The following is a 19,026-nucleotide window of genomic DNA, read 5'->3' as shown; positions in this document are numbered from 1 at the left end:
CCATAGAGAAAAGCTTTTTACTTGGAAAAGTTTGGCAAGCAGAAACAGAAACCGGTATTTCTGATACCCTTGTATGTGAGAGCTAGGCGTTTGGAGAATGGGTTTGTTTTAATTTTTGATAGTCATATTATTGTTGATTTGCTTAATTTCTCAGCTTAGTTGTGATGATTTCTTATGGTATAATAATGCATTTGGTTAGGTGTAAACCAGTGGTGCCGACCACTTCAACATTCACATGCCAAAGTATTCGGTTTTTGGGTAAGAAATATTTGTCAGATATGTACAAATGCCTTTTAAGAATGTATGAAAATTCTACAGACTGGCTAAAGGGTATCAGAAACTTCGCGTAAACAAACGTTTCATGTTTTCCCTCTGTGGTGTGTTAACTGCTAGCTGCCTACGACACTTCTATTGCTTGCTCATGCTTCTCCTGCTTTATCGTTTCCTTCTCCTGCTTCTCCTCAGCTGGTGGCAGTTCAATGTTCACTGCTTTCAGAGCCTCCTGTATCCATGTGGGAATCGGATCCTTGCCAAAATGTCTGGCCATAAAGTCAATCACAAATTTCGGGAACTCATCACGTTGAATGGCTTCCCGCATGGACCGCATCAGACGCAGCTGGTAGGCCACATTGTGGATGCTGAGCAGGGAGCAAGAAACGCTCTCATTGGTGGCAATGTGATGGAGGTACGAACGGGTATAACGCTTGCACGTGCTGCACTCGCACTGCTTGTCAATGGGCTCCAGGTCCAGCTTGTATTTCGGCTGCTTAAGATTCAGCTGTCCGCTGTCGACCAATGCACAGCCGAAACGTGCCGTACGCGTGGGAAAGACACAATCGAACATATCAATGCCTAGGGCCACGCAGACCACAAGATCGGCGGCAAAGCCCACGCCCATGAGGTATCGCGGTTTGTCACGCGGCAGATGATCCGTGCAGACATCAACCATGCGCCAGAAATCGTGTTTGCTCTCGCCGCCACTCAGTCCACCGACGGCAAATCCGCGCACTTGTCGCTCCATCAACGCGGAGACGCAACGCTGCCGCAGTGGCACATCGAGACCGCCCTGGACAATGGGAAACAGCGACTGATCATCATCCCGGGCATGGGCCTCGATGCAGCGATCCACCCAGCGAATTGTCCGCTCCATGGCCTCCTCCACACGTGGTCCGGTTGTGGTCGTCTTTACCACATCATCCAGCTGCATCATTATGTCTGCCCCAATGGCATTTTGGATCTGTATCGAGTGCTCGGGCGTCAACATGCACTCACTGTTGTCGAAGGGTGAGCGAAAGTTCACGCCCTTCTCGTTAATCTCGGCCAGCTGCAGCAGCGAGACCATCTGGAAGCCACCAGAGTCTGTCAATATGGCCCGTGGCCAGCCCATAAACTTGTGCAAGCCGCCAGCTAGCCGCAAAGTCTCAATTCCCGGTCGTAGCCCCAGGTGATACGTGTTGCCCAGCAGGATTTGGCAGTTCAACTCAATCAGCTGATCCGGCAGTATTCCCTTCAATGTTCCCTGTGTGCCCACCGGCATGAACACTGGCGTATTTACTTCACTGTGCCTGTGAAACGAAAAACCATTCAAGATGTTCATTTTCATTCATCAGTAACAACGAATCAATTTTGAGTACACTCACCTCAGTGTCATAAGGCCAGCCCGTGCCTTTGAGACGGAGCACTCGGCCACGACCTTGTAGGTGAGTGGAGGAATATTTCTGGGACTCATTTAGTTATCAAATGACAAAAACAATCAAATTAAATACAAAATTTGTTTGGCGGTGCACGTTTTAGTATGCCGCACCAGTGTGACCGTGGAAGTATACCGAAATATACCCTTGCATTTTCAAAATATACTGTAATTATACCGTGAATCTTAAATTATTTTCCTCGATTTTAATGTTCTATTTGATATTACCAGCTAGTTAGAAGCCTCCGCGCCAAAACTATAATTTTATCCGGTTTGTCAATCACAATCACGACTTCCTTTTCTTTGAATGTTTTCAAATTAAGTATAAAATTTAAAGGTCAACGAAATTCAACGTCATTTGACAATTTGTTGCTTGTCAACAAGTAGGTATAGTATAGTATGGGTATTTTTATACCCTATTTTTTCCATATCTTAATATTAAAATGTAATTTTCAAAGCTGCTCTCAAACACTAATAATGACTTTAGCTTAGACTGACATGGTTTTAACCTTTTCATATGCCTTCTATGTATATACATATGTATATCGATCTTTTTGCACTGTTATACTGACGCTCTGGAACTCTTATACAGAAACATTGAAATATAAAAGTCGAATAAAATGCTTTATTTAAGATATTTTGTACAAATCTAATGTACAATTGCTAACTTAAACAATTCTAAATGAGCACAAATGGGTGAGGGGATGTATAATTTAGGTAACTAACCATGGCCCAAATACTTTAAAATTCAAGCGGAATAAAATTGCATCTAATAAAACAAAATTTCTTCAAGCGTTCTCATAGCGCTGCTTCATCATCTTCTTAATATAAGTTTTGTAATCGTTTCCAGGCAGCATATTGCCAGCCCTGTTTCCCAGGCCCACATTGTTGGTGCGACCCTCAGCCTGTGGATGCCAGAAATTGCATTAATTATTTAATTTAATATTTCAGTTTTAGTTATCTTTAGTTACCTCAATGATCTGTGTGCGTCCCTGATTCTTCCGGCCCAGACCCTGACCCTCCGTCCAGCCCATCTTCTGCATCAAGCGATTGCCAACATTGTTCGAGCTGATGGGCAGGGCTGCAGCCGCGCTGCCGTTGTTCTTCTGACGTGTCTGCAGTGTCTTTATCTCCTGCTCGAAGCGCTCCCGACTGCGATTCGGCGGCGGTGGATCGCTCTCCCCGTACTTCAGTCTCCTCTCCTTGGCGCGGTCACGATAGCTAAGGATAATCGCAAGAATTAACAAAATATCTGGTCACATATACTGGCCTTTAACTTACGATAATCCCGCATCGCTGTCTGGATCAGGATCGGCTTCAGCAGCCACAGCTCCTGAACTCTGATTGAGCTTCGCCAGATTCTCTTTGTGCAAATTTGACATTTTCAAATGCTTTTGCAGGATTTCGAGGGATTGGAAGGCACGTTTACATAACAAACACGTCAGCTTCTGGAAGTCCACAAAGTCCATTTCATCAGAAGCGGCACTGGATCCGGATCCACCGACAGCCACCGCCGGTGCCCGTGCGGGTCCCGCCGCATTGTCCTCATNGCTCCCTGTCGCGTTCCCTGTTCGGTTGGTTGCTGTTGCTGTTGTTTCCATTATTATGATGCCGATAGTCAGCGTTCCGACTGGAAAGAGGAATTGAAGGGTTAAGCAACCGAAAGAATGCGTTCAACACAATCCAGGTCTCACTTGTTGCGCTCATTCCCGCGATCGTAGTCGGAGTTCCCTCGTTCCCGCGACTGCCGCTCATAGTTCTTCCACCGGTGGTCGCGATTGTTGTCGTAGTTGTCCTCGCGACGGTCATAGTTGTCCTCGTTGCGATTGCGCGAGTTGTAGCTCCGCTCCCCCTGGTAGTCGATCAGGTCGTCGATCAGGTCGCGATAGAGATCCTTGTCTTGGCTGCCACTGCCACTGCCACTGCCCCCGGCATGCCTATTGTAATGGGAGGAACGCTCGCGGCTGCGCGAACGCGAATTGTGACGTCTGTAGCCACCGTGCTCTCGGCTCCTGTCACTGCAAGCACATACATTTTTTTTGTATAATGTAAATATGTTCCTGTGAAAGGCATACATAAATAGAGCTATGCATGTCGAGAGGGTTTCTTACCGTGAACGTGACCGGGATCGACTGTAGCGTCTGTATTGACTCTCGCGGTGGTCAACGCCTCCGCCGCCGTTTCCATTGCCACCGCCTCCTCTTGAGAAGCCTCGCCCGTAACGGGAATCCATATTATGCTAATCTAATACGAATCGGTAATTATGTTTGATTTTTCTCTCTCCTCATTCACACACGCCTGTCGTCGAGGCCCTTTGCCTTCTGCTGAACTCTGAAGGTAAACTTTAGCTAGTTACTTTTGTACATTTCTTACGTATTGCACTTTTCTAGGAGAACCAAGAGTATATCTAAATTATTCTCGATTCCGGTAGTCCGTTTATTGAGCGTGAAATAAAATTGTACAACAAAAATAGGCTGTCGAAAAAATCTATGCCTCCTTGCCATTCACACAAAACCGACTTCATTTATCGATTATCGACCAGACAAGTTCGCATGTGTTGCAAAGCGAAGCAGAGACATTGCAAGTCTCCACCTATTAAACAGCTGCTCGACGAATTAGTCTCCACACACAACGGTTGGAATTTTTGAAAGATGTGAACACCGGCTTAAGGAGAATTTACTTATTTGTTTATCTTAGAAACTGCGTTTCCTCTGTTTGGTTGTTGATAAGCGCCTCTAAGATATTCTCCTGCCACTTGTAGTGCTCCTTTTGCTTTTCTAGGCGCTCTTTCTCCATGTAAATGTGAGAGTTCTTTCGGGCTCCACGCAAATATTCAATATTATCCTATCTCAGATTGCAGTTATGGTTTACAATTTCGCATGTATTTTACAATTGTATTTGAATAATTTATGTTATCATACCACAGAAAGCATATTATAATAATTAAAATCTTAATAAATACATTTTCGGGCATTTTTCTGGCATCTTCAGGCATTCTCATAGCGCTGCTTCATCATCTTCTTGATGTATGACTTGTAGTCTGTGCCAGGTGGCAGGTTGCACACCTTGTTTCCCAGGCCTATACTCTTGGTGCGACCCTCAGCCTGTGGATATAAAATGTACATTAAAACATTACCGACGAAAGGCTGTATATGACTTGTGTTTACCTCTATGATCTGTGTGCGTCCCTGATTCTTCCGGCCCAGACCCTGACCCTCCGTCCAGCCCATCTTCTGCATCAAGCGATTGCCAACATTGTTCGAGCTGATGGGCAGGGCTGCAGCCGCGCTGCCGTTGTTCTTCTGACGTGTCTGCAGTGTCTTTATCTCCTGCTCGAAGCGCTCCCGACTGCGATTCGGCGGCGGTGGATCGCTCTCCCCGTACTTCAGTCTCCTCTCCTTGGCGCGGTCACGATAGCTAAGGATAATCGCAAGAATTAACAAAATATCTGGTCACATATACTGGCCTTTAACTTACGATAATCCCGCATCGCTGTCTGGATCATTATCGGCTTCAGCAGCCACAGCTCCTGAACTCTGATTGAGCTTCGCCAGATTCTCTTTGTGCAAATTTGACATTTTCAAATGCTTTTGCAGGATTTCGAGGGATTGGAAGGCACGTTTACATAACAAACACGTCAGCTTCTGGAAGTCCACAAAGTCCATTTCATCAGAAGCGGCACTGGATCCGGATCCACCGACAGCCACCGCCGGTGCCCGTGCGGGTCCCGCCGCATTGTCCTCATCCGATTCGGAGCCACCGCCATAAGCCTTGAACAGCTTATTCCCGCTGAGTGGAGCCGAGGGCGGCATAAAGTCGGTCAGCTTTGCGCGCTCCTTCTTCTCTAGGATGGAGAATCCAACATCTGCATACGAGCCTTGAGTGGAACGCGAAGTGCTGGGCCCCGACATCTCGCTGCCCGTCAGGATGGGATGGGGTGTGGCCACCACGGTGTAGTCCTTCTTCTGGTTGAGCTGCTTGGCCCATTTCTCCATGTCTTTGACGATCTTCTTGGCCACCTTCACCTTGTCATGCTTGTTGTTTCCGTCCTTCTCCTTGTCTTTGTCCTTTTCCTTCTCCTTCCTGGAATCGTCATCCTTCTGCTCGGCCTCCGCCAGACCCTCTTTCAGTGCTGCCTGGGTGGAGGCCGGAGTGGCCAGAATGTAGGTGCTACGTCGCTGATCCCAGTACAGATACGCTCCCGTTTCGTTGTTGTAGTAGTACTGGGAGTGGGCGTCGTAATAGAGACCCGTGCTCGGGTCGAAGTAGTACCCAGAGGTCTCATCGTACTGGTACCGGGATACGTCGGGAGCAGCTGCAGTGGTGAAGAGTGTTAACTGAAGCCTCTAGATGTATTCCTTTTACTTACGATAAGTCTTGCCATCGTTTCCTCTTGGGGCAATCACATTCTGAGCAGCGAAGGCGGCTTTAATCTCGGCAGCTGCCTGGGCAGCAGCTATGGCAGCCGCCGTGGCCGTTGTCTCAATTTGATTCATCTTTTTCTGCTTCCGTTGGATGGCCGAGAGAGCCACCGCAGCACCGGAATTGGCTTCTGTTAGCTGCAGGTCTGCTGCGCTGCTCTTTGCTATCTCTGCCGTGTAGTAGTCCGTGTAATACTGGACATAGTGCGCCTGCTCCGCCGGATTGGAGGCATACAGCGAGGCACTGTACTCGGCGAGACGGGGAACGTCGGCCAGAGTGTAGCTTCCACCAGCTCCCGAGGGTGCCACAGCTGCAATTGAGCCGTTCGGAATGCCTCCAGAGGCCGAACTCGTGGCAATGGCAGTTGGCGATTCCTTTGTTAACTTTGGTCGATCATCAACATCGACGCAGTAGCTAATGGCAACTGAAAATGAAGGGATTAGAAAAGAATAAGGAGTACTTAAGAGTCAGCTTACCTTCACGATCGTCTAGGGTCAGCGGCGGATCCAGCGCTGTCAGGGCATTGTGCAACTCCATGGAGTCAACGAGTGTGTCAAATTGTAGGTAGCAAATGCCTCGCGATGCCTGCGTCAGGGTATCACGACTGATCAGCACTTTGCTGATGGATTTGGCCAGCTTGGGCAGCAGCTGCTGGAGGGCAGTCAGCACGCCCTCCTCGTTGGTCAGGGCATCCAGATTGCGTAACATAATCTCTGCATGGGGTAAGCATGGCAGGCAGGTTAATGAGTGTGTATCTCTATCTGAACAAAATGGCATGGCATGAGATTGTTTTTGTTTGGTATACTTTTTGTGAGGATTCGGGTGACTTCATCGATTCCTTCTCCACCCCCACAGAGGGCGTTCTCGCTCTCCTCGCGAGATGCGCTGCACATGAAGCACTGGAAGCGGCGCTTAAAGTTGCTGGCACCGCACTAAAGTTGCAATAAACGAAAGGATTTATCAATGTTTTATGATGATTTTGATTGGACTAAAGTGTAAACATATACCAAGATGCTGAATGAAGCACACATATCCTACTCTAAAGTATTCATTGAGCTTCCTAATGCCTTCTGATACGAAATTTCATATATTCACTGAGTAAAGATCCACCACATGAAGGGACTGCACGCTTACGGGCATTGAGCGAGGCTTCAGTCATCGCTCGTTTACGAACACTAGATAGTACCGCATTTACTATTGGCTTGTGGTCTGCTGTGTGTGCACATTTGTATGTGTGTGTTTGCAACGCGATTTGTTTGCATTTGTCGCTCAATGAACATATTCAACGCAACACAGAACCACAAACGTTGAACGAAAGCTCAAATGGGATTTGTTCTTAATGCAACATCTTAGTAATTAGCAGCATTTCTGGTTACCTTTATGCAAGTCCAGTCAGACATCCGTGTGTGGCTATACTGCATGGACACCCGGTGGTCGCCCAACTGGAGCGTGCCCTGAAGCAGAGAAGGAAGAGAACAGAAATGACTGCGTGTTAGGGACTGGAATGATTGGATCACAAGATTCACAGGCTACACAGTCACCAGGTTGCTTTTGTTCTGTGTTTGCTGTTTGCTACGCGCAGAGGTCGCACCGGTTGTAGTCGCTGGCAGTTTGCTTTTGCTCCATTTGATAACCGCTATTTGAGAGTGAAATGATTACTTTAAGTTCAGTTCTCGCTTAAAACCATCCAAATTTGGACTAGAGAAGCAAGCGAAACAACATTCAGAACAGATGAAATTATGAAATGCTTAATGCTTTATGCTTTAGGCTCAATGCCCAACTGAAAAGGGCGACAAAGGGAGAACCGAACTTAAAGCCAAACTTGGTTACAGATGATGCCTCGGGGTTTTCATTTGTGCCGAGATTTCGTGGCTCATGGTTGAATCAATGTGACTATTCCCTGTCTTGTTGGTTTGTTTGGGATACCTTAGTTATTTCCATCCATTGTCTCGATTCCTCGACGGTTTTAAACTCGACAAATGCGAAACAGCGTGAGGCACCTAAATTTTAGATAGAAGCAGATACGAAAATGTTTTTGTCAAAATATGTTGTTGGTTGTTTCAATAGTTTTGTAACATTTGTTGGAGATTGGGATTGCTTTTGGTTTTCGAGTATTGTGGAATTTTGTAGATGTTTGTCGTAAGCCGTAAGCCAACTGTTAAATGAATTGTATTTCCTCTCGATCACTGCCGATTGCTGGCCACTCAATACTCACGCTCTTCGTGTTCTTTTAGACTAGCCTAATCATATGTATAGCAAATAAAGTAAGCTCGTTGGATGTGTAACCCACCTGTAGGCTGCTTCCTCATCACTCTTATCGAAGTCGGCTCCATATCCACTTTGATCAGCTCTCCCATGATCTGCAAGGATTACATTACAAATCGTTACAAATCGCCCTCCTTTCTGGCTTACGTCTGCCTCCGTAACATGCTTCTGGAGACCGAAGAGAATGATGTTGTTTTGGGCCTCGTTGCAGGGTCTGTGATGCTTGCGACGATACTGGCTCTCATCGCTCTCATCATCGGAGGAGAAGCGTCTCTCGCGGTCTCTGTCCCTCTCCCGCTCCCTGTCGCGTTCCCTGTTCGGTTGGTTGCTGTTGCTGTTGTAAGGTAATAATACTACGGCTATCAGTCGCAAGGCTGACCTTTCTCCTTAACTTCCCAATTCGTTGGCTTTCTTACGCAAGTTGTGTTAGGTCCAGAGTGAACAACGCGAGTAAGGGCGCTAGCATCAGCCTCAAGGGAGCAAGGGCGCTGACGGCGAGTATCAAGAAGGTGGCCACCAGCGCTAACAACAGCATCAACAGCTCGCGACGGTCATAGTTGTCCTCGTTGCGATTGCGCGAGTTGTAGCTCCGCTCCCCCTGGTAGTCGTCGTCGATCAGGTCGCGATAGAGATCCTTGTCTTGGCTGCCACTGCCACTGCCACTGCCCCCGGCATGCCTATTGTAATGGGAGGAACGCTCGCGGCTGCGCGAACGCGAATTGTGACGTTTGTAGTCTCGGTTCCTGTCACTGCAAGCATAATATGTACCAGTACAATGCATACATACATATGTACATACGTACAAAGGTATGTACCAAAAGGTTTTTCTTACCGTGAACGTGAGCGGGATCGACTGTAGCGTCTGTATTGACTCTCACGGTGGTCAACGCCTCCACCGACATTGTCATTGCCACTGCCTCCTCCTGAGAAGCCTCTCCCGTAACGGGAATCCATATTATGCTAATCTAATACGAATCGGTAATTATGTTTAATTTTTCTCTCTCCTTACATGCGCCAGTGGCCCTTTTGCAGAGCTCTAAAGGTAAACTTTAGCTAGTTACGTATTCCAATTTGTACATTTCTTACGTATTTCACTTTTCTGGGAGACCAAGAGTATATTTAAAGTATTCTCGCTTCCCGTAGTCCGTTTATTGAGCGTGAAATGAAATTTGTACAACAAAAAAAGGCTGTCGAAAAAAACTCTGCCTACTTTGCCATTCACAAAACCGACTGCAAGCTATCGATACTTGGACTGAGCGGAATGTGTTGGAAAGCGGAACACTGATAAACATCACTTACAGCTGTTTGTGGAATTTAGGGGAAAATCCCGATTATTTTAAAATTTACTGAGCTATTTTATAACTCAAGCATTTATTTTACAATTGTATTTGCATTATTTTTCAAGAGTCAGCGGGTAAGTCTAGCGCTTTCACTGCCACCAAATTGTTAAAAGATGTGACCATTCCACATGGCCATGACATATTTTTGCTCGAGGTGAAATAGTGGCCTTGCACCCATATCGGCAGTCTTTAGGTTAATAAACTCTAATCAGATCAGAGGATCGTAGATTAGATTTGGTGTTTGTTCAGGGACACCCACTCCTACTTATTTGCCATTCACACAATGGCGATAGTTGATGATTGATGTATCTAGAGACGAACCTACTACAATAATATAAAACATAACAACAAAACTTTAACAATCAAAAGGGCTCAGAAGTGAATTTAAAGAAAAATTACTATCTAATAAGCTGTATTCTTAGTTATACAAATATGATTAATCTAACACGAAATCACTGTAAGTGATCTTTTACAGTTGTGGCGAATTAGTCGAAGTATCGCACACCTCTAAGTGCTTTAAAACTTCAGAGGCCTTGCGCTTGGCAACACTGAAAGTCACTCACCACGCAGCGTGTCTTGGGGAATAACCATTTTATAATATTACCCTTCGATCTAAACACGGACTTCACCCGAAAATCAAGAGAAACATAATCAGCTCGGCAGCCGTCACTCTGCTTTTTGTGAAAGAGCCGTATAAAGTGTTAAACAATGAAGAAAGTGCTATTACCGAAAACACAGCGCATACAGCGAGTGCCGTCCGACACAGACCTGGTATTGAAGCAGACGGCGCCAGTTCGAGTTGTTGCAAGAGCCGTACCATTGAACAGCAACGCGTACATACAACGAAAATCCTTTCAGTCCATATACGAGGATATATTCAGATTGCTCTTGCGTATACCCGATAAAGGTATGCAACAACGTGTCATGGATGCCATTAATGGACACGGCAGCGATAAAACATCTACGACATTTACCTCGCAGCTAAAAAGACAATGCTACTGTGGGGCATCCAAAGCAAACGCTTCCACACAAACAGATGAAGAGCCAAGGCCCAGCATATCTTATCGACATCATACGACACCAAATTCACCACAAAACATGTTGCTAGAAAATGATTCACCCGATTCTGGTGCACCCAGTGGCACCAGCCCCAGTCCAGCTCGATCCGCGCCTCTAATTGTCGGGAAAAAGCGTGGCCGCAAGCGCAACAACTGTGTGCCAAAGGTTGTCAAAGTGTCCGCAGCTGAACAGGCGCAACAGGAACGGGAGGATAAACAACTGACACCCGTGATAATCAAGAAGAAAAAATTGGATCTTCCTGTAAGTTAACAGAGTGGCCTCAAGCTGAGTTTGAATATTTAATTTATAACATTTATTGTTTCGCAGGAACCGGCGATCAAAGAAATACAACGACCGATATCCGAGCGTCGCAGCTCGAATATTTCGGTTACATCCATCAGTGTGTGCCAAGGTCTCGAAGAAATGGACAGCTATATCGAAAACGGTCCGGATAAGGAGCAACTAAAGGCTCTCGCTCTACGAATAATGACCAACGAATTCAAGACGGCTCGTTTTTTGTCGCCTGAAGGCCTGCTGTGAGTAATTCAACATGCCAAATGCACCAACAGATGTTTAATTATCGTTCCCGTTTAGGCCCATCCATGATGCAATTTTAAGGGGCGACATTAATGCCGTAAGACGTCAGATTTTTACTTGCACCCATAACCATTGGAATATCAATGAAATGCTCAGCTCGGAAGGTGAAGATTGCCTTGAACTTGCCCTAATGAACGATGCTGATCCGGAACTGGTCACAGACCTGCTGAAAGCGGGCTGCTTGCCCAATCACATCTACGAAAATTCCAATACGGCTCTGCATATAGCTGTCATCAACAACATTGATCTAGAATCGATAAGGCAACTAATGCTACATATTGATCTGGAACTCCTGCTGAAAACCAACGATGATGGGTACACGGCCTTGCACTTGACAGTACGCCACAATCAGTACAACGTTGCAGAGACCATTTTGGACTGCATCGATAAGCGGCAATTGGATGATGAGCCAGTCTATGAAAGAGCAACAGAGGTGCCAGATCCAAAGCTGACGCCCGAGAAGGCATTTGCCAAATACTATGAGCGTGCCTGCGATAGACTAGAACTAACCAAACACAGGCTCAAGGATCGTCGCTTAAAGATGGATATCCTAAATGCCGTAGAGTCGAGAGCTGGCAACACTCCGCTTTTTTTTGCCGTAGAACAGGAGCAAGGTGAGCTAATGGCTACAGGGAATGATATCATGGCATTGCATCATCATTATGTTTTGTATATATATTTCAGAGCACTTTTGTTATTTCCTGCTGGCTCACTTGTGCGATCCGGATCAAGAAAACCTGAGCGGGCATTCCCCAAAATCATTTCACTACGAATATGCTCGCATTTTGCGCATTAATTTGAAAATATCCCGCATAATGGATAAGGTTATTGGCATATTAAATGGATGACGATAATTGTGCACACATTTACTTTTCCTAGACTAATTTGTGAACATTGTTTTTAAATAGTAAACAACATTTAGCCCCAGTTGAGTTCAAAATTGCTTGTCTTCAACTTTGCCAATTCCATTGGACGGAGCGATGGTGGTAAACCAGCGTGATGGTGAGTTTTCCAGGGCCATTTCTTGGGTTTTCTCCTTCTAGATTTGGATTTCTTCTGAGCAGCAACTGCAGAATACAAATTGAGTGAATGTTGAGTTTTTTCATCATAATTCGTACGTACCTAGCTTCTCCAGCTTCTTTAATTCCTGTTCACTATAATGCCCATAATTGCAATATAGATCAAACTTGCAGTAGCCTTTAAAATAGCGCTGACATGGCTTCTTTAGACGCTCCTCTGACAAAATCTTTGCGGGATCTATAACAGCGACAAAATGTTAGTTTAGTTCGGAAAGATTCGGGGCTGCCTGCCCACCATCAAAGCGACGCATGTACCGGTACTTGGCCACCGTGTGAGAGATGCCGTTGTTGTGCAGCTTGCGCACATTTACATCACTCTTCATATAACAGCCGCAGTAATCACAAAAATAACTTTGACCCATTTTTGCAACGCTAAGGTAAACAATTACTTTTTGTCCTAGAGATGGTCGCGTTGAAAATGCATGTGTCGATAGTGCAGATCGCCATCGTGATGACAGCCAATGGACTATCAGATGCACACAGCTGGCAAATTTTGTTTTGCATATTTGCAAAATTAATTATATTTATCAACTTTTCAGGTACTATTGTATTTATGTACAATTGCCTTTTGAACATAGCTATCATTTACACGACTGTCACAACTTTCCCAGACAGTCCAAATACATCAAATCATCTGCTCCGATATCTGCACATATTTTTGCAACACTGCACCGCCGCGAATGGCAATTCATGCAAAGGAGTCGCTGACACCACCACTAAGTAAAATACGAGAATTTGGCAAAAAGCCGGCGGAAAAGAGAAATTTCAGAGTTTTAACCCATATAGAAGAGGAATGGAGCCCACGCTGGACACGTATAAGCTTAGCTGTGAGCTGTTTGGGCATAGCTTGGATGTGCGCGCCGTTGCAGTTGGTGCGAGCACGCCCGAGGGCGGTCAAATTATTTTGTCTGGCTCTCGGGACAAGAGTACAAAGCTGTGGAAGCCAATTGGGTGCGTTCTGTGAGCTAAAACACGTGTTTGTCCATCCTCAAGCTTCCTTTGACATTCCAGCAACGAGTATATTGAGAGCCTAACCCTGCAAGACCACAAAAACTTCATCTCCTACATATATTTCCATACCGCCGAGCAGTGGATTTGCACGGCCAGCAATGACGCGACAATTTGCGTCTATAAGCAAGACGGCTTTCTGCCGCTGCTTACGCTTAAAGGTCACGAGTCGACCGTTTGTGCGTTGTCCGAGGGCCTGCATCCGCGCAGCCTCATCAGTGGCAGTTGGGACAAAACGGCCCGTGTGTGGACCATTGGAGAAACGGGCGAAGTGACGACCATAACGCTCAAAGGGCACGAAGCAGCTGTGTGGGCGGTTGCCACACTGAAGACGGAACAAAAGTACGTGACCGGAGGGGCCGACAAGTGCATTTACTACTGGAACGAGAAGGGCGAGAAGCTGCGTCTGCTCAAGGGCCACACCGACTGCGTTCGCGGTCTGATTGGCCTGGAGGCCAACACGCTGCTCTCGTGCGGCAACGATGCTGTTCTGCACTTTTGGAACGAAGATGGCGAGTGTGTGCGCAAGCTGACGGGACATACCAACTACATCTATGCCATGGCACGGAATCAGGCGCTGGGCGACCAAGTGGTCGTCTCCTGCGGCGAGGACAGCACCCTACGCATGTGGAATGTGATAACCGGCGATCAGCTAGGCGAGCCCATTCTGCATCCGGCCATATCGGTGTGGTCAGTGGCGTGCCTGCAAAACGGCGACATTGTCACGGGCTGCAGCGATGGCGTTGTGAGAGTCTTTAGCAAGGAACCAGCGCGGCAAGCGAGCGAAGCCGTGCGGAAAGCCTTTGACCTAGCAGTGGCCACACGCAAGTCGCAGCTAACCGAAGAGATTGGCGGCGTTAAAAAGACAGAGTGAGCATTGGCTAAGCTCTGGAAGTCGCTGACTTAACTCCTTCTTTTAGTCTTCCAGGTCCTGAGGCGCTGCTATCGAATGGCACCCGCGAGGGACAAACGAAAATGGTGCGTCATCTGGATGGATCCGTCAAGTGTTATAGCTGGGAGCTGGGCAAGTGGAATTTAGTTGGTGATGTCACAGGAGCGTCGGGCGGCACGCAGGAGAGCTCGGGCAAGAATCTGTACGAGGGCAAGGAGTATGATTTTGTGTTCAATGTTGACATCTCGGACACGGCTCCCCCGATAAAGTTGCCCTACAATCGCGGCGAAGATCCCTGGCTGGCCGCACAGGCCTTCATACACAAGAATGATCTGCCGCAGGCGTATCTAGAGCAGGTGGCCAATTTCATTGTAAAGAACTCGGAGAGTGGGCCAATGGTGGTGAGTCAGGCGCCCACCGGCTATCAGGATCCCTTCACTGGCGGCTCTCGCTATGTGCCCGGCTCCAGCAATACGAATGTCAGAACTACCGGCAATGCGGATCCCTTTACAGGCTCCTCCAGCTATTCCACTAGCAGCAGCCATGCTCCGTCCAGCGTGGATGTAAACTTTGTGGGTGCGGGCGATAAACACTTTCCCGTGAGCAGTTATCGCACATTTGATACCTGTGATGCCGCCAAAGTGCTGGAGAAAATGAAGTAAGTTCAGCATTGAGTGGAGCAATCCTTGAATTGAATTGAATTGGATTGCTTTTCCTTTCAGAGAGTTCAACAGCAAGCTGACGCCCAGCGATGGTAAAGTTGGCGATGAACTGCTGCTGGCTGTCATCAAGCTAACCGAACAGTCGCCGGTCCTCGAACTGACTGCTCTGGAGGCACTGGTTATACTGCTCAAATGGCCAGTGGGTCAGCTCTTTCCGGTCATCGACATACTGCGCCTGGCCGTGCGCAACGAGGCGATCTTCAGTGTGCTCTGCAATAGCCATGATTTCCTTAGCATCGTGCTACCACAGCTGGGTGGAGCAGCGGCTAATCAGTTGATGATCGTGCGATGCCTGGCCAACAGCCTCACCCACAAGACGGGACGGCAGGCGGTGGAGTCGCAGCTGCCCCAGATCATTGAGCTTATCAGTGGCATTCGTGCGGGCAGTGCCAATCTGCAGATTGCGATGGCCACCTTCTATCTGAATCTGACCATTTCGCAGACGCAGGGTGTGGCCAAGTCTGAAATATGCTACATGGTCACGACGGGCGTTGTGGAGCTGCTCAAGTGGGCCAAGGATCTGGAGGCCTGCTACCGGTCCATGCAGGCCATTGGCAATCTGACCACAACTCCCTGTGGCCAGGAGACCATTGCCCAGGTGATCTCCGTTGACTATGTGATGGACAAGCTGCGCGAGCTGACCAACACGCCCCAAGCCGAGAACTTCAGCAAGGTGAACTCGGTGGGACAGGCCCTGCTGGCTGCATTCTAAAACTACTTCTTGCATTAAGTCTAAATTATATATTGGAGAACGTTTTTTTCTAAATACACAATATTATACACAATCTTTGGAATGCTGTGGCACCTCTTCTGTGGCTGCCGTTGCTGCTGCAGCTGCTGGCTGCTGTCGGTTGTTTATGCGCTCCAGCAGTTCCAACTTCCAGCGTTCTTCGGGCACACCTTTTGCCCACTCCGGCACCGTAATGTTGGGCAACGTAATTGTGGACATTGCCTTCAGTATCTAAGGATAACAGTTATTTCATAAAACTATCCATCAGCTATGTATGTGCTCCAACCTGTTCTGTACGCGTCTTATCCAGCTCCATTTGTAGTGCTTGGGGCCGCGGCTCATTCCACACTTGTCGTTCGATTTCAATGTCGGCACACTCAATGGGCGGCATATTCGGATCACCATGTGTAACTTCCGCTGTTGTCAGATCGATGTCCTCATCATCTAAGGGTAGTGTGTTGGCCACCGCCTCTAACTCCACCTCCACCTGTGGTGGCTGTGGCTCTGTTCTCGGTTCATTGTCGTTCACATCGTCCATGGCAAGCCGCTGGTAGCCATCGTAGCCGTCTGAGTCGTCGCTATCCTCGCTCTCGACACCAACACGCGGATGGTCCACCGCTGGCGTTGGAAATATCTCATGACCAGGGTCAGAAGGACCAGGATCCGGACCCATTGTTTTATTTATTTATTTTGTTTTATTTTCGCAGTACGATGACGATGACTCGTTTCGATTATCTGTAGCAGTGTTGTAAAAGTTCAGCAGATGCAGTGCTTTACAGCGAGCTCATAGAGCCGTTACCTCAATGCAACCCAAACTAAATAAAACATTTCAAAGTTATTATTTAATTTTTAATACATATAACCCGCTGTGGATGCAGCGGCAGCTGAGCTGCTAACATCCGACACCCCACCCTTTTGGTGAGGCACAATTGTGGATTTGATGTCACGATTAGAGGTTTTACGCAGCTCCGTTGCGGCATGCTGCAGCTGCACCGTGCACTCGTTGCTGGCGCCATTCAGTGTGAGGTGAGCGCACTCCTTCTCGAGCAGCATGGCCAGAGCTTCGAGCAGCTCGACGAAACCGAGCGCCAGCGCGGCACGACGAATGCGATTGAGTTCCTTGTAAAAGTGCTGCGTCTTGTCGGGCATCTTCTTGGCGTGTCGCAGCACCTTCTGCACGTCGGACTGCAGACTCGCCTGCCGTATCCACACAACGCTGCTCTGCGAGTAGGAGCGACGATCGGCGCGCACTGGAAAGCTGGCTGTTTCCCCGGGTGCCAGATCCTCGGCAAACCCAAGCAACTCCAGATCTCCCAGCCAGGGTATGACGTTCGAGCCCGGCGGCAGAATGTTTAGCATCAGATTGGACTTCTTTTTGGCATCGGCGAAGGCATAGATGAAGCCGTACCACTTATCGCCCATTCGCACCAGGGCGGCCATGTTCTCCATTTTCAGAGCACCGTGCAGCAGGACACAGAGAGACTCTCGCTGCTGTTCCGTTTGTGGTCCAGTGGAGTGCTTGAGCACGATCGTGACATCCGCATCGTCGCCGCTCTCTTCGGTGTCCTTGGGGTCCTTGGCGTAAAACTCACGAATGTCCTGCTCCAGACTCTCCAGCACATAGTTGGGATTGTTCGTGTCCAGCGTGAGTTTGGCTGGCTTAGCCATTCCCGCAGCCATGCCCGCCGAGCGACGACTTGTCTTCTCACGCTCCACCTTCGGCAGCACCCAATGCCGACTGAGTGTCGCCGGTGAGCCAATGTCGGACAGCGCCAGAAAGCCACACACCTCGATGCGTTGATCAATGTGACGCAGCTGCGCCTCTACGCCACCCAGCACTGCCGGCTGCTCGTACGGCGTTGTAGGGGGCCAGAGGAGGACAGGCGCCTCCATGCGGAAATAGCTGCCGCACCTCAACGTGACCTCCGTGGACTTGTAGCTCGTCTCGCACAGGCGCTCAATCAGTTCAAAGACGGCCGTGCGTCCCAGTTCGCTTTTGTGACTCGGCGCAGAGGCGGCGCTTCCTCCCTCATTTGTTTCCTGGTTCTTCACAGGCGTCATAAAAAGCTGACCTGGAATGCAAACACGTTTAGGGTACAAACTCATGAGGTGTGTGCACTCCTCTACCCACCCTTCAGTGCAGCAGCATCCAGCAGCTGCTGATACACGACCAGAGCGCGTGTGAAAAAGAGATCGCTGTGCAGTCCCAGGCAGATGAAGTTCAGATTGTAATTGGCCACCGTGCGGAGCCATGCGTACTCCGGATCGGCTTCCTTGCCGGCATACGTTTCCAGGAACCCACTGATCGAGGTGCTGCAAAAGCCCAGACCGCAGTCGGTGAACACCACCAGCTGGAGCACGTTCTGTGCCCCCCATGTGGACATTATGCTGACGGATGTCTTGAGCAGCGTCAGCAGACACGACTTGTCCACAGTCTCAATCTTCTTTACCGCCTGCCGTATCTGATCGTAGTCCCGGGTGAAATCCACCCTCAGATCCGCTGTCATGGAGTACGACATCAGAGCAAGGTGCTCCAGTTTGCCGGCCGCCGTGAAATTGTCCAGCAAATGCTGGATGCCCTTGATGGCCAGCGATAGATATGTGTGCTCATTCCGGCCGGGCACTTGGCGCAGCATCGAAATTGATGCATCGACAGCTATGATTGTGGGCATTTTATAAATTGTTAAAACCACCAAAATGTATTTATTCCTGAGCGCAGCGTCGTTTGTTTACGTTTCTTCTTCTTGCGCTCCAGCTGAAAGTGCCATTCGCCTCGGGCCGTATTCACTTAGAGTCGTCCATTTGGCGGAAATAAAGAAAATCAATTGAAACAACCGCCTGATTGAGAATCAATCATTTAATCACTGAATATTATATCAGATTTTATTTGCCTTACTTTCACCGATCAGACTGTTCTCGAGAGTTTTTTTTTGTTTACGTTTCTTCTTCTTGTACTTTAGCTAGAAGTGCCATTTAGCACGAAGTAAGTGAAAAACTAAGCAGCTCAGCAAAGGGAGTGAGTTTGCATAGTTCACTCACTCAAAAGTACTCAACTGTGCTCGTTCACTATAGTGAATAGTCCTTGCCCAGCACTGGTGCACGCGTTCTCAAGTGAATGACTTAATTTCCTTCCATTTCGCGCCAACAAAGAAATTCAATTAAAGCAAACGCCTGATTTAGCATCTCAATCAATTGTTTGACAACTGACTGCATATTAGATTT

The 19,026-nt window shown here is 47.9% G+C and overlaps 9 protein-coding genes across 12 annotated transcripts; 2 read left to right on the top strand and 7 right to left on the bottom strand.

Annotated features, from left to right (window-relative positions):
• Positions 1–76: 76 nt before the first annotated feature.
• On the bottom strand, positions 77–1,807 carry LOC117581977 (queuine tRNA-ribosyltransferase catalytic subunit). The gene is made up of 2 exons (XM_034269464.1): positions 1,641–1,807; positions 77–1,565 (listed from the first exon to the last, which is right to left on the bottom strand). The coding sequence occupies exons 1-2, from the start codon at positions 1,727–1,729 to the stop codon at positions 398–400; spliced, it is 1,257 nt and encodes a 418-aa protein (XP_034125355.1). The 5' UTR covers positions 1,730–1,807; the 3' UTR covers positions 77–397.
• A 570-nt stretch (positions 1,808–2,377) lies between these two features.
• Positions 2,378–8,712, bottom strand: LOC117582087 (RNA-binding protein 5-A-like). 3 transcript variants are annotated; one of them, XM_034269648.1, is made up of 10 exons: positions 8,525–8,712; positions 8,403–8,472; positions 8,039–8,112; positions 7,489–7,566; positions 6,918–7,044; positions 6,589–6,825; positions 6,060–6,536; positions 5,168–6,005; positions 4,858–5,107; positions 2,378–2,595 (listed from the first exon to the last, which is right to left on the bottom strand). In XM_034269648.1, the coding sequence occupies exons 2-10, from the start codon at positions 8,467–8,469 to the stop codon at positions 2,479–2,481; spliced, it is 2,265 nt and encodes a 754-aa protein (XP_034125539.1). In that variant the 5' UTR covers positions 8,470–8,472; positions 8,525–8,712; the 3' UTR covers positions 2,378–2,478. The 3 variants fall into 3 exon arrangements, with proteins under 3 accessions (XP_034125539.1, XP_034125538.1, XP_034125537.1); XM_034269647.1 differs by lacking the exon at positions 2,378–2,595 and adding an exon at positions 4,551–4,794; XM_034269646.1 differs by lacking the exons at positions 2,378–2,595; positions 8,039–8,112; positions 8,525–8,712 and adding an exon at positions 4,551–4,794.
• LOC117582206 (homeobox protein 2-like) lies at positions 3,236–4,199 on the bottom strand. The gene is made up of 3 exons (XM_034269813.1): positions 3,802–4,199; positions 3,385–3,708; positions 3,236–3,320 (listed from the first exon to the last, which is right to left on the bottom strand). Exons 1-3 carry the CDS (start codon positions 3,921–3,923, stop codon positions 3,236–3,238), a joined length of 531 nt encoding a protein of 176 aa, XP_034125704.1. The 5' UTR covers positions 3,924–4,199.
• A 77-nt stretch (positions 8,713–8,789) lies between the features above and the next one.
• Positions 8,790–9,597, bottom strand: LOC117582247 (probable splicing factor, arginine/serine-rich 6). The gene is made up of 3 exons (XM_034269858.1): positions 9,464–9,597; positions 9,210–9,337; positions 8,790–9,126 (listed from the first exon to the last, which is right to left on the bottom strand). The coding sequence occupies exons 2-3, from the start codon at positions 9,329–9,331 to the stop codon at positions 8,790–8,792; spliced, it is 459 nt and encodes a 152-aa protein (XP_034125749.1). The 5' UTR covers positions 9,332–9,337; positions 9,464–9,597.
• Positions 9,598–10,204: 607 nt separating this feature from the next.
• Positions 10,205–12,313, top strand: LOC117582089. Its single transcript, XM_034269651.1, has 4 exons — positions 10,205–11,037; positions 11,104–11,312; positions 11,371–11,987; positions 12,058–12,313. The coding sequence occupies exons 1-4, from the start codon at positions 10,426–10,428 to the stop codon at positions 12,219–12,221; spliced, it is 1,602 nt and encodes a 533-aa protein (XP_034125542.1). The 5' UTR covers positions 10,205–10,425; the 3' UTR covers positions 12,222–12,313.
• On the bottom strand, positions 12,199–12,866 carry LOC117582091 (zinc finger matrin-type protein 5). 2 transcript variants are annotated; one of them, XM_034269653.1, is made up of 3 exons: positions 12,688–12,866; positions 12,496–12,630; positions 12,199–12,440 (listed from the first exon to the last, which is right to left on the bottom strand). In XM_034269653.1, exons 1-3 carry the CDS (start codon positions 12,812–12,814, stop codon positions 12,292–12,294), a joined length of 411 nt encoding a protein of 136 aa, XP_034125544.1. In that variant the 5' UTR covers positions 12,815–12,866; the 3' UTR covers positions 12,199–12,291. The 2 variants fall into 2 exon arrangements, with proteins under 2 accessions (XP_034125544.1, XP_034125545.1); XM_034269654.1 differs by having other exon boundaries at positions 12,708–12,775.
• Positions 12,867–13,086: 220 nt separating this feature from the next.
• LOC117582086 (phospholipase A-2-activating protein) lies at positions 13,087–15,861 on the top strand. Its single transcript, XM_034269645.1, has 4 exons — positions 13,087–13,403; positions 13,464–14,330; positions 14,381–15,010; positions 15,075–15,861. The coding sequence occupies exons 1-4, from the start codon at positions 13,246–13,248 to the stop codon at positions 15,784–15,786; spliced, it is 2,367 nt and encodes a 788-aa protein (XP_034125536.1). The 5' UTR covers positions 13,087–13,245; the 3' UTR covers positions 15,787–15,861.
• Positions 15,801–16,540, bottom strand: LOC117582090. The gene is made up of 2 exons (XM_034269652.1): positions 16,091–16,540; positions 15,801–16,035 (listed from the first exon to the last, which is right to left on the bottom strand). The coding sequence occupies exons 1-2, from the start codon at positions 16,475–16,477 to the stop codon at positions 15,850–15,852; spliced, it is 573 nt and encodes a 190-aa protein (XP_034125543.1). The 5' UTR covers positions 16,478–16,540; the 3' UTR covers positions 15,801–15,849.
• Positions 16,541–16,638: 98 nt separating this feature from the next.
• Positions 16,639–18,564, bottom strand: LOC117582088 (integrator complex subunit 14). The gene is made up of 2 exons (XM_034269650.1): positions 17,936–18,564; positions 16,639–17,876 (listed from the first exon to the last, which is right to left on the bottom strand). Exons 1-2 carry the CDS (start codon positions 18,474–18,476, stop codon positions 16,654–16,656), a joined length of 1,764 nt encoding a protein of 587 aa, XP_034125541.1. The 5' UTR covers positions 18,477–18,564; the 3' UTR covers positions 16,639–16,653.
• Between the last annotated feature and the right edge of the window lie 462 nt (positions 18,565–19,026).

The sequence above is a fragment of the Drosophila guanche genome, unplaced genomic scaffold, assembly GCF_900245975.1.
Source record: "Drosophila guanche unplaced genomic scaffold, DGUA_6, whole genome shotgun sequence".
Classification (NCBI taxonomy): Eukaryota; Metazoa; Arthropoda; class Insecta; order Diptera; family Drosophilidae; genus Drosophila; species Drosophila guanche.
Note: the sequence above shows the minus strand (reverse complement) of the source record. Positions and strands in the feature narration are given on the sequence as shown.

What these genes read in the sequence shown, in the direction of transcription:
- LOC117582087 (XM_034269648.1), bottom strand. Translation starts at nt 8,469, where the DNA reads ATGGGAGAGCTGATCAAAGTGGATATGGAGCCGACTTCGATAAGAGTG. An exon ending in AATGGATGGAAATAACTAAG is followed by an intron (nt 7,567 to 8,038) that starts GTATCCCAAACA and finishes TCTCTGCTTCAG; the next exon opens with GGCACGCTCCAGTTGGGCGA. An exon ending in GACCCTAGACGATCGTGAAG is followed by an intron (nt 6,537 to 6,588) that starts GTAAGCTGACTC and finishes CTTCATTTTCAG; the next exon opens with TTGCCATTAGCTACTGCGTC.
- LOC117582089 (XM_034269651.1), top strand. Translation starts at nt 10,426, where the DNA reads ATGAAGAAAGTGCTATTACCGAAAACACAGCGCATACAGCGAGTGCCG. An exon ending in TTGTCGCCTGAAGGCCTGCT is followed by an intron (nt 11,313 to 11,370) that starts GTGAGTAATTCA and finishes GTTCCCGTTTAG; the next exon opens with GCCCATCCATGATGCAATTT. An exon ending in TGCCGTAGAACAGGAGCAAG is followed by an intron (nt 11,988 to 12,057) that starts GTGAGCTAATGG and finishes TATATATTTCAG; the next exon opens with AGCACTTTTGTTATTTCCTG.
- LOC117582088 (XM_034269650.1), bottom strand. Translation starts at nt 18,476, where the DNA reads ATGCCCACAATCATAGCTGTCGATGCATCAATTTCGATGCTGCGCCAA. An exon ending in GGATGCTGCTGCACTGAAGG is followed by an intron (nt 17,877 to 17,935) that starts GTGGGTAGAGGA and finishes TTTGCATTCCAG; the next exon opens with GTCAGCTTTTTATGACGCCT.
- LOC117581977 (XM_034269464.1), bottom strand. Translation starts at nt 1,729, where the DNA reads ATGAGTCCCAGAAATATTCCTCCACTCACCTACAAGGTCGTGGCCGAG. An exon ending in GCTGGCCTTATGACACTGAG is followed by an intron (nt 1,566 to 1,640) that starts GTGAGTGTACTC and finishes TTCGTTTCACAG; the next exon opens with GCACAGTGAAGTAAATACGC.
- LOC117582090 (XM_034269652.1), bottom strand. Translation starts at nt 16,477, where the DNA reads ATGGGTCCGGATCCTGGTCCTTCTGACCCTGGTCATGAGATATTTCCA. An exon ending in ATAAGACGCGTACAGAACAG is followed by an intron (nt 16,036 to 16,090) that starts GTTGGAGCACAT and finishes TGTTATCCTTAG; the next exon opens with ATACTGAAGGCAATGTCCAC.
- LOC117582091 (XM_034269653.1), bottom strand. Translation starts at nt 12,814, where the DNA reads ATGGGTCAAAGTTATTTTTGTGATTACTGCGGCTGTTATATGAAGAGT. An exon ending in GTACATGCGTCGCTTTGATG is followed by an intron (nt 12,631 to 12,687) that starts GTGGGCAGGCAG and finishes TCGCTGTTATAG; the next exon opens with ATCCCGCAAAGATTTTGTCA. An exon ending in AAAGAAGCTGGAGAAGCTAG is followed by an intron (nt 12,441 to 12,495) that starts GTACGTACGAAT and finishes TGTATTCTGCAG; the next exon opens with TTGCTGCTCAGAAGAAATCC.
- LOC117582086 (XM_034269645.1), top strand. Translation starts at nt 13,246, where the DNA reads ATGGAGCCCACGCTGGACACGTATAAGCTTAGCTGTGAGCTGTTTGGG. An exon ending in AAGCTGTGGAAGCCAATTGG is followed by an intron (nt 13,404 to 13,463) that starts GTGCGTTCTGTG and finishes TTGACATTCCAG; the next exon opens with CAACGAGTATATTGAGAGCC. An exon ending in GGCGGCGTTAAAAAGACAGA is followed by an intron (nt 14,331 to 14,380) that starts GTGAGCATTGGC and finishes TCCTTCTTTTAG; the next exon opens with TCTTCCAGGTCCTGAGGCGC.
- LOC117582247 (XM_034269858.1), bottom strand. Translation starts at nt 9,331, where the DNA reads ATGGATTCCCGTTACGGGAGAGGCTTCTCAGGAGGAGGCAGTGGCAAT. An exon ending in CGATCCCGCTCACGTTCACG is followed by an intron (nt 9,127 to 9,209) that starts GTAAGAAAAACC and finishes TTATGCTTGCAG; the next exon opens with TGACAGGAACCGAGACTACA.